Source organism: Oncorhynchus clarkii, unplaced genomic scaffold, assembly GCF_045791955.1.
Source record: "Oncorhynchus clarkii lewisi isolate Uvic-CL-2024 unplaced genomic scaffold, UVic_Ocla_1.0 unplaced_contig_4720_pilon_pilon, whole genome shotgun sequence".
Lineage (NCBI taxonomy): Eukaryota > Metazoa > Chordata > Actinopteri > Salmoniformes > Salmonidae > Oncorhynchus > Oncorhynchus clarkii.
Window position 1 is genome coordinate 29,672 of NW_027258757.1, and position 14,232 is coordinate 43,903.

The 14,232-nt window shown below is 43.7% G+C and overlaps 1 protein-coding gene across 1 annotated transcript; it reads left to right on the forward strand.

The window, feature by feature from the left end:
• Window positions 1-309: 309 nt before the first annotated feature.
• Window positions 310-14,232, forward strand: LOC139398501 (NLR family CARD domain-containing protein 3-like). The gene is made up of 11 exons (XM_071144452.1): window positions 310-353; window positions 550-666; window positions 1,414-1,530; window positions 2,360-2,476; window positions 2,689-2,773; window positions 2,899-3,124; window positions 3,835-5,632; window positions 5,782-5,955; window positions 7,056-7,208; window positions 7,955-8,001; window positions 13,733-14,232. Exons 1-11 carry the CDS (start codon window positions 310-312, stop codon window positions 14,230-14,232), a joined length of 3,378 nt encoding a protein of 1,125 aa, XP_071000553.1.

Sequence of the window (14,232 nt, forward strand, 5' to 3'; positions counted from 1 at the left end):
TTGGTTACTGGCCCAACGCTCTAACCAACAAGCTACCATTGACCTTGGATCAGAGGAGCTTTGTATGGCTAATGTTATTGTGCCTCATTGTGCTTCAACTGTTGTGTTTCATGACCGTCTGGATTTTTTCCTAACGTTACTGTACCGTTCTGCTTCATGTCTTGGTTAGGTTCAATGAGTCTCTCTGAGGAGGGAGAGCAGTGGACCACTGCCTCTAAGATGAGTCTCTCTGAGGAGGGAGAGCAGTGGGGCACTGCCTCTAAGATGAGTCTCTCTGAGGAGGGAGAGCAGTGGACCACTGCCTCTAAGATGAGTCTCTCTGGAGAACATGACTCCAACTCAAAAGCTGAAAGGTGGGAGGAAAGGGATAGATAGAGAGTGTGTGTGTCTGTCTGTCTGTCTGTGTGTGTGTGTGTGTATCTGTGTGTGTGTGTGTGTCTACAATAGCATACATGTATGTTCTGTCTGAACCTTTACAGTTTGTGACATCATCATCATCATTACACAGAACAGATTAGAGGCTGAATGTCTGTCTCTGTTGTGTTTAAGCCCAATCCAGCAGAAGAGACCAGTCTCACCTGTAACTAGCTGTGTGTCCATGAAGAGTGACCAATCTATGGGACATCCAGTGCTTTTCAGGAAGAGAGATGGTTCTACGAAACAAAGGTATGATAAATGTATTACACAGGTAGATCATCCATGACAGTTTGTGTGTGTGTGAGTGCATGTGTTCTTGTACACTGTAGCCTACGTGTGTGTGTATATTGTGTGTGTCCGTGTCTGTGTTTGTGTCTGTGTGTGTATTTGTGTGTCTGTCTGTCTGTGTCTGTGTGTGTGTGTGTATTCGTGTGTCTGTCTGTCTGTGTCTGTGTCTGTGTGTGTATTTGTGTGTCTGTCTGTCTGTGTCTGTGTCTGTGTGTGTATTTGTGTGTCTGTCTGTCTGTGTCTGTGTCGGTGTGTGTATTTGTGTGTCTGTCTGTCTGTGTCTGTGTGTGTGCTTCTCTGTGTGTCTGTTTCTCTATGTGCATGTTCCTCTGTGTCCGTTTGTGTGTTTGTGTGTCTGTCTGTGTGTGTTTCTCTGTGTGTGTGTGGTTCTCTCTGTGTGTGTGTGTATATGTGTGCGTGTCTGTCTGTCTGTGTCTGTGTGTGTGCTTCTCTATGTGCATGTTTCTCTGTGTCCGTTTGTGTGTTTGTGTGTCTGTCTGTCTGTGTCTGTGTGTGTGCTTCTCTATGTGTGTGTGTGTGTATATGTGTGTGTGTATCTCTGTGTGTGTGTGTGTGTGTGTGTGTGTATCTGTGTGTCTACAATAGCATACATGAATGTTCTGTCTGAACCTTTACAGTTTGTGACATCATCATCATCATTACACAGAACAGATTAGAGGCTGAATGTCTGTCTCTGTTGTGTTTAAGCCCAATCCAGCAGAAGAGACCAGTCTCACCTGTAACTAGCTGTGTGTCCATGAAGAGTGACCAATCTATGGAACATCCAGTGCTTTTCAGGAAGAGAGATGGTTCTACGAAACAAAGGTATGAGAAATGCATTACTCAGGTAGATCATCCATGACAGTTTGTGTGTGTGTGAGTGCATGTGTTCTTGTACACTGTAGCCTACGTGTGTGTGTATATTGTGTGTGTCCGTGTCTGTGTTTGTGTCTGTGTGTGTATTTGTGTGTCTGTCTGTCTGTGTCTGTGTGTGTGTGTGTATTCGTGTGTCTGTCTGTCTGTGTCTGTGTCTGTGTGTGTATTTGTGTGTCTGTCTGTCTGTGTCTGTGTCTGTGTGTGTATTTGTGTGTCTGTCTGTCTGTGTCTGTGTCGGTGTGTGTATTTGTGTGTCTGTCTGTCTGTGTCTGTGTGTGTGCTTCTCTGTGTGTCTGTTTCACTATGTGCATGTTTCTCTGTGTCCGTTTGTGTGTTTGTGTGTCTGTCTGTGTGTGTTTCTCTCTGTGTGTGTGTGTATATGTGTGTGTGTCTGTCTGTCTGTGTGTGTGTGTGTGCTTCTCTGTGTGTCTGTTTCTCTATGTGCATGTTTCTCTGTGTCTGTTTGTGTGTTTGTGTGTCTGTCTGTGTGTGTTTCTCTCTGTGTGTGTGTGTATATGTGTGTGTGTCTGTCTGTCTGTGTGTGTGTCCGTGTGTGTATATGTGTGTGTGTCTGTCTGTCTGTGTCTGTGTGTGTGCTTCTCTATGTGTGTGTGTGTATATGTGTGCGTGTATCTCTGTGTGTGTGTGTGTGTGTGTATCTGTGTGTCTACAATAGCATACATGAATGTTCTGTCTGAACCTTTACAGTTTGTGACATCATCATCATCATTACACAGAACAGATTAGAGGCTGAATGTCTGTCTCTGTTGTGTTTAAGCCCAATCCAGCAGAAGAGACCAGTCTCACCTGTAACTAGCTGTGTGTCCATGAAGAGTGACCAATCTATGGGACATCCAGTGCTTTTCAGGAAGAGAGATGGTTCTACGAAACAAAGGTATGAGAAATGTATTACACAGGTAGATCATCCATGACAGTTTGTGTGTGTGTGTGTACATGTATGTGTTTTTGTACACTGTAGCCTATGTGTGTGTGTGTGTGTGTGTGTGTGTGTGTGTGTGAGAGTGCGTGCGTGCGTGTGTGTGTGTGTGCGTATCTTCCAGTTACTGTATGTAGGGTAAGGTGTATAATCTTGTGTTTTGTCCACAGACACCAACAGAACAGACCAAAGTCAGAGATTCCTAGTGGTCAGTCTGCCCAGAGTCATCAACAAGACCTGCCCGCTATACTAAAAGTGAGATGTTTTACATTGGTCTCGATTACCTCAGTAAAGAAACTTGATATAAAAGCATAGTTTTACAATATGCTGAAATTACATTGGTATTCTTTTGATCTGAATTTATGTATTTTTGTGTTCAGTCACTTGAAGAAAATTTCATCACATTTGTGAAGAATGAGTTGAAGAATATCAACAGGATTCTATGTTCTGAGAGTTCAGATCACCCAGTATTCTTCGGGAGTCAGACAGAGGACAAAGACGTGGATAAACCGGAGAGGATTGCCCGAGAGGGTGCTCTGGACATCTCACTGTACATCCTGAGGAACATTAACCAGATGGAGCTCGCTGACAAACTGGAGAAAAGTAAATTTCTCAAAATGTAGTTTAAGGCTCAATTTATGATATGCGAGCCAAAGAAAGTGTGTTGGTTTAAAAAAAAAATCCCATTAGTTATAATCAGATTGTACAATTACCCCCTGGGGCAGCAGGGTAGTCTAGTGGTTAGAGTGTTGGACTAGTAACCGGAAGGTTTCAAGTTCAAACCCCCGAGCTGTCGTTTTGCCCCTGAACAGGCAGGGGCAGAACGACGCATACAACAAATCAATGAATTGTCAATGTTGGTGAAGCTACTCTGTGAGTATTTTTGATGTATTTTTTAAGTCAGTTAAGAACAAATACTTACCTAGGAACAGTGGGTGTTGCCTGCCTGTTCAGGGGCAGAACTGAACAGATTTGTACCTTGTCAGCTCGGGGGTTTGAACTTTCAACCTTCCGGTTGCTAGTCCAACGCTCTAACCACTAGGCTACCCTGCCGCCCCATATAGATAGTTTACCAAGCTACCAATGTGGCATTCTAATCATTTAAAATCCAAACAGTCCCCAAGCTTGCTTCATTCAAGATGACCAATTCATCAATAATTCTCAAAAAGCAGTCAAAGAACAAAAAGCTGATACAAAATGACCGTACATTTAAAAAAAAAAAAAAAATGTATCAATTAAATATGAATTAATGTAAAAAAGGATTACCGGGAGCGATCATCCTCTGATCATCATTTGTCTGCATTGTTATTTACATTTTTTAGATACACCTGCCATGAAGAGCCAACGTAAGCTAAAATCTCATCTGAAAAATAAGTTTGAATGTGTATTGGAGGGAATAGCGAAACAAGGAAACTCCAGACTTCTCAGTAAGATCTATACAGAGCTCTATATCACAGAGGGTAGAAGTGGAGGAGTCAATAATGAAAATGAGATGACACAGATTGAGGCAGCGTCCAGGAGACCAGCAACACATGAGACACCAATAAAATGCAATGACATCTTTCGGCCCTTACCTGGACAAGATAAATCTATCAGAACTGTGCTGACGACAGGAGTCGCTGGCATTGGAAAAACAGTCTCTGTGCAGAAGTTCATTCTGGACTGGGCTGAAGGGAACGCAAACCAGGAGCTTCAATTCATATTTCCACTTTCTTTTCGGGAGATGAATTTGATGAAGGAGAGAAACCACAGCATGATGGAACTTCTTCATCGCTTTGTCATGGAAACCAAAGAATCAGGAATCTCTAACTATGACAAGTACAACGTTCTGTTTGTCCTTGATGGTCTGGATGAGTGTCGACTTCCTCTAGACTTCAAGAACAACAAGATCTGTTTTGATGTCACAGAGTCTACCTCAGTGGATGTGCTGCTGACAAATCTCATCAAGGGGAATCTGTTTCCCTCCGCTTTCCTCTGGATAACCTCCCGACCTGCAGCAGCCAATCAGATCCCTCCGGGGTGTGTTGACCAGGTGACAGAGGTACGAGGGTTCAACGATCCACAGAAGGAGGAGTACTTCAGGAAGAGAATCAGGGATGAGAATTTGGTCAGCAGAATCATCTCACATATCAAGATATCAAGGAGCATCCACATTATGTGCCACATACCTGTCTTCTGTTTGATTTCTGCTACAGTTTTTGAGAACATAATGAAGACAGAAAAAAGAGTGATGCCCAAGACTCTGACTGAGATGTACATGTATTTCCTCATATTTCAGTCCAAACAGACAATGGTGAAGTTTGAAGGGAAAGAGCAGATCGATCAACACTGGGATAAAGAGAGCATTATGTCACTGGGGAAACTGGCTTTCCAACAGTTGGAGATAGGCAATCTGATTTTCTATGAGGAAGACCTGAACAAATGTGGTATTGATGTCAGAGAGGCATCAGTGTATTCAGGACTGTGCACACAGATCTTCAGAGAGGAGAATGGGCTGTACCAGGAGAAGGTATACTGCTTTGTTCATCTGAGCATCCAGGAGTTCATGGCTGCTGTGTATGTGTTCCTCTCAGCCGTCAACAACAACGTGAATCTAATGGCCAATCCGCAATCAACCTCTGCCAAGCTGCGGACACTGTCTATTGACAACCGTCTAATCGACCTGGCAAGGAGTGCAGTGGACAAGGCTTTAGAGAGTGAGAGTGGACACCTGGACCTGTTCCTCCGCTTCCTTCTGGGCCTCTCATTGAAGTCCAATCAGACTCTCCTACGAGGCCTACTGACACAGACAAGTAGCAGCTCACAGACCAATGAAATGATTGTCAAGTACATCAAGGCAAAGATCAGGGACAAGCCTACCTCGGAGAGATGCATCAATCTGTTCCACTGTCTGAATGAGTTGAATGACCATTCTTTAGTGGAGGAGATCCAAAGCTACCTGAGATCAGGAAGTCTCTCAGAAGCCAGCCTCTCATCTGCTCATTGGTCAGCTCTGGTCTTTGTGTTGCTGACTTCAGAAGAGAAGCTGGAAGTGTTTGACCTGAAGAAATACTCCAGATCAGAGGAAGGTCTTGTTAGGCTGCTGCCAGTGGTCAAAGCCTCCAGAACAGCACTGTAAGTACATGGATATTAAAAACGTAAACATCTGAAATAATGTTTATATTTACACCACAATAAAACATAATTACTGTTTTTTTTTGTTTAATCAAATAACATGGCACGCACACAATTGTGAACATTTCCTATTTCTACTTTCCATTTAGGCTGAATGGATGTAACCTCACAGAGAGCTGCTGTGCTTCTTTGGCCTCGACTCTCAGCTCAAACTCCTCCCAGCTGAGGGTGCTGGACCTGAGTAACAATGACTTGCAGGATTCAGGAGTGAAGCTGCTCTCTGCTGGACTGGAGAGTCCACACTGTCAACTGGAGACACTGAGGTCAACATGTACTTATAATAGTTCCACTATACTGTAGGCTGATACACACTAAACACAAACGCTTCTGTGCCCCAAAAAAAGGGTTATTTGGCTTGTTGCCATAGTGGATCCCATTTTGGTTCTTTATAGAACCTTTTATGAATGTTCTATAAAGAACCATGCTATAAGGTTCTAAATGGAACCTATAAGGAACTCTTTCCTAATCACCCCAAAAAAAGGGTTCCCTTTCTATGGTTCTTTATCAAACCTTTATGGAGAATGGTTCTATAGAGATAGATCCTATTGAAGAACCACACATATATATTTTTTAAATTCTGGCTATCCATATTATATACATTTAAAAAAGGTTGAATCAGGTTTGTTAGTTCTGTAACAGCAGAGGGAGTCTCTGAGGAGATCATTATGAACTACTGAGTTACTCAACCGTTCTCAATTGACAGAAGGACATACAGTATGTGAAGCTATCCCAAGACACCGTCACAGGCCACAGTCATGTGATGGCCTAACACAACATGAGATATACTGGTAAACACTCTCACGGGTGCACAAGAAGAGCTGTGTTTGCAAACCATGCCCCAAAATATTAGAATGGGCCACCACCCCTACATTTTAATCATCACTCAAAGAGGAAAGGGACCCTTTTGTGAACCGCAAAGAACCATTAAAGGTCCCACATTTCCCAAATAACCATTAAAGGTCTCAACGAGTTCTGCGAGTCATTATGGTTCCACATAGAACCATCACACTTCCCAAAGAACCCTTGAGGAACCCTCTTTTCTTAGTGTGTACCAGCCTAATATATTTGGGCATGAGAACTGAGTATTCACTGCTCCCAGTCTGTATTTTGTTTAAAAAAAAAGACTGCTTCCTTGTCATGTTCGTTATAGGAAGAGATGTATTAACTCAAATCAATGTACAATAAACCACTCATTCTCTTTTGTAAAAAAAATAATAATAATGTTTTCATTGCAGTTGTTTATCTGGCAAAAAGAATGAAAAGATAGCTGCCCACTTAAGATTTTAGCAGTCCGTATATAAAATAATGTTGGTGTGTAATGTGGAAATGCTTACGTATAGAAATGATGATCAACTCTCTGCAGGCTGTCAGGCTGCCTGGTCACAGAGGAAGGCTGTGCTTCTCTGGCCTCAGCTCTGAAGTCAAACCCCTCACATCTAAGAGAGCTGGACCTGAGCTACAATCACCCAGAAGACTCAGCACTGAAGCTGTTCTCTGCAGGACTGGAGAAACTCAAGTATTTTGAGTGTTTGCCTCTATCAGTATTGTCTGCCTGCATGGGAGTGTGTTCCTGCATGCATGTGAGTGTGTTCCTGTGTGTCTGCGTGCATGTGAGTGTGTTCCTGTGTGTCTGCATGCATGTGAGTGTGTTCCTGTGTGTCTGCATGCATGTGAGTGTGTTCCTGTGTGTCTGCATGCATGTGAGTGTGTTCCTGTGTGTCTGCATGCATGTGAGTGTGTTCCTGTGTGTCTGCCTGCATGCGAGTGTGTTCCTGTGTGTCTGCATGCATGTGAGTGTGTTCCTGTGTGTCTGCATGCATGTGAGTGTGTTCTTGTGTGTCTGCATGCATGTGAGTGTGTTCCTGCGTGTCAAACCTGAGTTAGTAAGTAGCCTATCAGATGGAAGGAGGAACTAGTGATCAAACCTGAGTTAGTAAGCAGCCTATCAGATGGAAGGAGGAACTAGTGATCAAACCTGAGTTAGTAAGCAGCCTATCTTTGGTAGAGTGGGCAAGGCTCGCCTTGTTCCTCCCGACAGTCAAACAAACAGTGAGATATTGATATTTTTTTTCATGAAAGTAACTCAATGTAATGTAACTAGTAATATAATATGTTACTTTCCAGTAATATTGTCTGTAATATTGTTAAATGTAACGAGTAACTAATCCCAACACTTCATGTGTGTAAGTCTGATATATATGAATCATTATCTTTTTTTTTTTTTTATCCTTTTTTTTATTTTTTTTACATCATCTTTTACAGTTTGGACAATGGTGAAGCGCTCCGGTTACAACCTGGGCTTAAAAAATGTAAGTGATGAATGCTTAAGTTAAAAAATGTATTGAGCTGAAACAGGGCTGTGGAGGCTCTGATGCAAAGATCTGATTCAAGTTCCATATAGTGACCTGCGTTTCTTCCTAGACTCTAGGGCAGGGCTTGGCAACCCTGTTCCTAGGCTGTGTTTCTTCCTAGACTCTAGGGCAGGGCTAGGAAACCCTGTTCCTAGGCTGCGTTTCTTCCTAGACTCTAGGGCAGGGCTAGGAAACCCTGTTCCTAGGCTGCGTTTCTTCCTAGACTCTAGGGCAGGGCTAGGAAACCCTGTTCCTAGGCTGCGTTTCTTCCTAGACTCTAGGGCAGGGCTAGGCAAATCTATTCCTAGGCTGTGTTTCTTCCTAGACTCTAGGGCAGGGCTTGGCAACCCTGTTCCTAGGCTGCATTTCAAACTCATTAAAGACACACCCTCGTCCACTTACCCTTGGGGGAATCCCCGAGGCCATATTTGTCATCGGTCCAAATGATTAGCCAAGCAAGAGAAGTTTGCAATGCAAGTCCTTCTGACTTCCTTTTTAATGGAGTTTACGATTCTGTTCACTTCAGGGCCTGAAACACTCCATAATTCAATTTGCGGTGATTGTACATCCGCTAAGAAACGTTCACCAAAACCTCAACGTCAATATGGAGTCAACATACAAGTGTAAGTAAAAACAAATGGAAATAAGTTAGAAATTGTGCCACTAATGCACAAACACGTTTCGTAAAATTAATGATATTTTTCTTTGGTTAGCTTTTGGAAATTCTACAGAAGTTCCAGCTAGGCAGGCTAACGTCAGTTAGCTAATTAATTTGCTAGCTATCATACAGTATGCGTATATTAATAATTATACAGTTAAAATAAGTAAACATGCAATCATAATTGACTGTAGGGCATATAAAGCACCCACAAGCTACCAGCGGCTGAAAAAACAATAATCGCGGGACGAACGAGTGACGAATTTCAGGGCAAGGGCGGTCCATTTAAAATGCATTCCTTCCTTCCTCGCCCCTTTGCCTGCAAGTGTAAACTCGTCAGATGATACGTCGTGATACGTCATCAAAAGTGTCCACTTAAATTTGAGGGCTGAGGGGAGAGGGTGTGTCTGTTAAGTGTTTGGAATGCAGCCCTGGAGTGCCGTAAGTTTGCAGGGTTTTGTTCCAACTAGGCACCACACCTGAACAACTGAGCTAATTGAGCAGTTTAGTGATTGCCTAAATTCAACACACCTGGTTTTCAAATCAAAAGTCAAATCAAATGTTATTTGTCACATGCGCCGAATACAACAGGTGTAGTAGACCTTACAGTGAAATGCTGAATACAACAGGTGTAGTAGACCTTACAGTGAAATGCTGAATACAACAGGTGTAGTAGACCTTACAGTGAAATGCTGAATACAACAGGTGTAGTAGACCTTACAGTGAAATGCTGAATACAACAGGTGTAGGTAACCCTTACAGTGAAATGCTGAATACAACAGGTGTAGTAGACCTTACAGTGAAATGCTGAATACAACAGGTGTAGTAGACCTTACAGTGAAATGCTGAATACAACAGGTGTAGTAGACCTTACAGTGAAATGCTGAATACAACAGGTGTAGTAGACCTTACAGTGAAATGCTGAATACAACAGGTGTAGTAGACCTTACAGTGAAATGTTGAATACAACAGGTGTAGTAGACCTTACAGTGAAATGCTGAATACAACAGGTGTAGTAGACCTTACAGTGAAATGCTGAATACAACAGGTGTAGTAGACCTTACAGTGAAATGTTGAATACAACAGGTGTAGTAGACCTTACAGTGAAATGCTGAATACAACAGGTGTAGTAGACCTTACAGTGAAATGCTGAATACAACAGGTGTAGTAGACCTTACAGTGAAATGCTGAATACAACAGGTGTAGTAGACCTTACAGTGAAATGCTGAATACAACAGGTGTAGTAGACCTTACAGTGAAATGTTGAATACAACAGGTGTAGTAGACCTTACAGTGAAATGCTGAATACAACAGGTGTAGTAGACCTTACAGTGAAATGCTGAATACAACAGGTGTAGTAGACCTTACAGTGAAATGCTAAATACAACAGGTGTAGTAGACCTTACAGTGAAATGCTGAATACAACAGGTGTAGTAGACCTTACAGTGAAATGCTGAATACAACAGGTGTAGTAGACCTTACAGTGAAATGCTGAATACAACAGGTGTAGTAGACCTTACAGTGAAATGCTGAATACAACAGGTGTAGTAGACCTTACAGTGAAATGCTGAATACAACAGGTGTAGTAGACCTTACAGTGAAATGCTGAATACAACAGGTGTAGTAGACCTTACAGTGAAATGCTGAATACAACAGGTGTAGTAGACCTTACCGTGAAACGATTACTTACAAGCCCTTAACCAACAATGCAGTTCAAATAAATAGAGTTAATAAAATATGTACTAAATAAACTAAAGTTGAAAAAAATCAAATCAATCAAAACACATTTACGTAACAATGAAGAGTCAATGTGGAGGCTATATACAGGGGGTACCGGTACAGAGTCAATGTGGAGGCTATATACAGGGGGTACCGGTACAGAGTCAATGTGGAGGCTATATACAGGGGGTACCGGTACAGAGTCAATGTGGAGTCTATATACAGGGGGTACCGGTACAGAGTCAATGTGGAGGCTATATACAGGGGGTACCGGTACAGAGTCAATGTGGAGGCTATATACAGGGGGTACCGGTACAGAGTCAATGTAGAGACTATATACAGGGGGTACCGGTACAGAGTCAATGTGGAGGCTATATACAGGGGGTACTGGTACAGAGTCAATGTGGAGGCTATATACAGGGGTTACTGGTACCGAGTCAATGTGGAGGCTGTATACAGAGTATTACGGTACAGAGTCAATGTGGAGGCTATATACAGAGTATTACGGTACAGAGTCAATGTGGAGGCTATATACAGGGGTTACTGGTACAGAGTCAATGTGGAGGCTGTATACAGGGGGTACTGGTACAGAGTCAATGTGGAGGCTATATACAGAGTATTACGGTACAGAGTCAATGTGGAGGGTCTATACAGGGGTTACTGGTACAGAGTCAATGTGGAGGGTCTATACAGGGGTTACTGGTACAGAGTCAATGTGGAGGCTATATACAGGGGGTACAGGTACAGAGTCAATGTGGAGTCTATATACAGGGGGGTACCGGTACAGAGTCAAGGTGGAGTCTATATACAGGGGGTACTGGTACAGAGTCAATGTGGAGGCTATATACAGGGGGTACCGGTACAGAGTCAATGTGGAGGCTATATACAGGGGGTACCGGTACAGAGTCAATGTGGAGGCTATATACAGGGGGTACCGGTACAGAGTCAATGTGGAGGCTATATACAGGGTGTACCGGTACAGAGTCAATGTGGAGTCTATATACAGGGGGTACCGGTACCGAGTCAATGTGGAGGCTATATACAGGGGGTACCGGTACAGAGTCAATGTGGAGGCTATATACAGGGGGTACCGGTACAGAGTCAATGTGGAGGCTATATACAGGGGGTACCGGTACAGAGTCAATGTGGAGGCTATATACAGGGGGTACCGGTACAGAGTCAATGTGGAGGCTATATACAGGGGGTACCGGTACAGAGTCAATGTGGAGTCTATATACAGGGGGTACCGGTACAGAGTCAATGTGGAGGCTATATACAGGGGGTACCGGTACAGAGTCAATGTGGAGGCTATATACAGGGGGTACTGGTACAGAGTCAATGTAGAGACTATATACAGGGGGTACCGGTACAGAGTCAATGTGGAGGCTATATACAGGGGGTACTGGTACAGAGTCAATGTGGAGGCTATATACAGGGGTTACTGGTACCGAGTCAATGTGGAGGCTGTATACAGAGTATTACGGTACAGAGTCAATGTGGAGGCTATATACAGAGTATTACGGTACAGAGTCAATGTGGAGGCTATATACAGGGGTTACTGGTACCGAGTCAATGTGGAGGCTGTATACAGGGGGTACTGGTACAGAGTCAATGTGGAGGCTATATACAGAGTATTACGGTACAGAGTCAATGTGGAGGGTCTATACAGGGGTTACTGGTACAGAGTCAATGTGGAGGGTCTATACAGGGGTTACTGGTACAGAGTCAATGTGGAGGCTATATACAGGGGGTACAGGTACAGAGTCAATGTGGAGTCTATATACAGGGGGGTACCGGTACAGAGTCAAGGTGGAGTCTATATACAGGGGGTACTGGTACAGAGTCAATGTGGAGGCTATATACAGGGGGTACCGGTACAGAGTCAATGTGGAGGCTATATACAGGGGGTACCGGTACAGAGTCAATGTGGAGGCTATATACAGGGGGTACCGGTACAGAGTCAATGTGGAGGCTATATACAGGGTGTACCGGTACAGAGTCAATGTGGAGTCTATATACAGGGGGTACCGGTACCGAGTCAATGTGGAGGCTATATACAGGGGGTACCGGTACAGAGTCAATGTGGAGGCTATATACAGGGGGTACCGGTACAGAGTCAATGTGGAGGCTATATACAGGGTGTACCGGTACAGAGTCAATGTGGAGTCTATATACAGGGGGTACCGGTGCCGAGTCAATGTGGAGGCTATATACAGGGGGTACTGGTACAGAGTCAATGTGGAGGCTATATACAGGGGGTACCAATACAGAGTCAATGTGGAGGCTATATACAGGGGGTACCGGTACAGAGTCAATGTGGAGGCTATATACAGGGTGTACCGGTACAGAGTCAATGTGGAGTCTATATACAGGGGGTACCGGTACCGAGTCAATGTGGAGGCTATATACAGGGGGTACAGGTACCGTGTCAATGTGCGGGGGTACAGGTTAGCCGAGGTAATTTGTAAAGTTACTATGTATAGATAATAAACAGGGAGTAGCAGCAGTGTAAAAACATAAGGTGGGGTCAATATTAATAGTCCAGGTGGCCATTTTGATTAGTTGTTCAGCAGTATGGCATTATGGCTTGGGGGTAGAAGCTGTTACGGAGCCTTTTGGTGCTAGACTTGGTGCTCCGGTACCGCTTGCCGTGCGGTAGCAGAGAGAACAGTCTATGACTAGGGCGACTGGAGTCTTTGACCATTTTTTTGGAGCCTTCCTCTGACACCGCCTGGTCCAGCTCGGTTAAATTAAAAACATGAAGTGCCTATGGCACTCCGGGACCAGGGTTACCTGTCCCTGCTCTAGTGACCCAGGGCCGGCGCCAGAACAAATCAGTTGGACGGGCCTCTGGTTTCCATTGGTCGGGCACATTATTTTCACTGTGCCTCCTGTGTGTGCACAATTTTTTTTAATAGTAAAAGATCATAGACAACTGGTGAGTTTCAAGGTTGGGGATTCTAAGTGACCATTCTTTAATTCTCAATTTCAGCCAAAGAACAAAGAAGTGTTAAATACAGAGTTTGGTCTACGGTTAGACATCAACCAAATAAAAATAAATACAAAAAGTAACACAATAACACAACAATAACAAGGCTATATATACAGGAGTGTACCGGTACCGAGTCAGTGTGTGGGGGTACCGGTTAGTTGAGGTAATTTGTACATGTAGGTAGGGGTGTAGTGACTATGCATAGATAAACAATAACCAATGTTGTTTATGGTGTGATATGAAGCCGGAGACCAGTGAATAATGTTAGTTGACTAGATTGGACAAATGTAATATGTTTTTTTTGTTGGTTTCGCCATCAGATGCCTGTGAACTCACACTGGATCCAAACACAGCAGGCAGACAGCTCATTCTGTCTGAGGACAACAGAAAAGTGACATCGGTGGAGAGTTTTAAGGACCGGCCACAGGTGCTGTGTAGAGAGGGTCTGAATGGGCGTTGTTACTGGGAGGTAGAGTGGAGTGGGGAGAAAACTCGTTTGGCAGTGACCTATAAAAGAAAAAGTAGTTTTGATTCCAATCTACTTGGAAGCAATGACATATCTTGGGGTCTGGGATGCTACAGTGATGGTTACACTGCCTGGCACAATGGTAATCACACGACCATACTGGCCCCTCACTCCAATAGAGTTGGAGTGTATCTGGACTGGCAGGCTGGTTCTCTTACCTTCTATAGCATCTCCTCTGACACACTGACCCACCTGCACACATTCCACACCTCATTCAATGAGCCCCTCTATCCAGGGTTTTTGGTTGAGGAGACGGTGTCCCTGTGCAGGGTGATTTTTAGCTCGAGCTGCTAG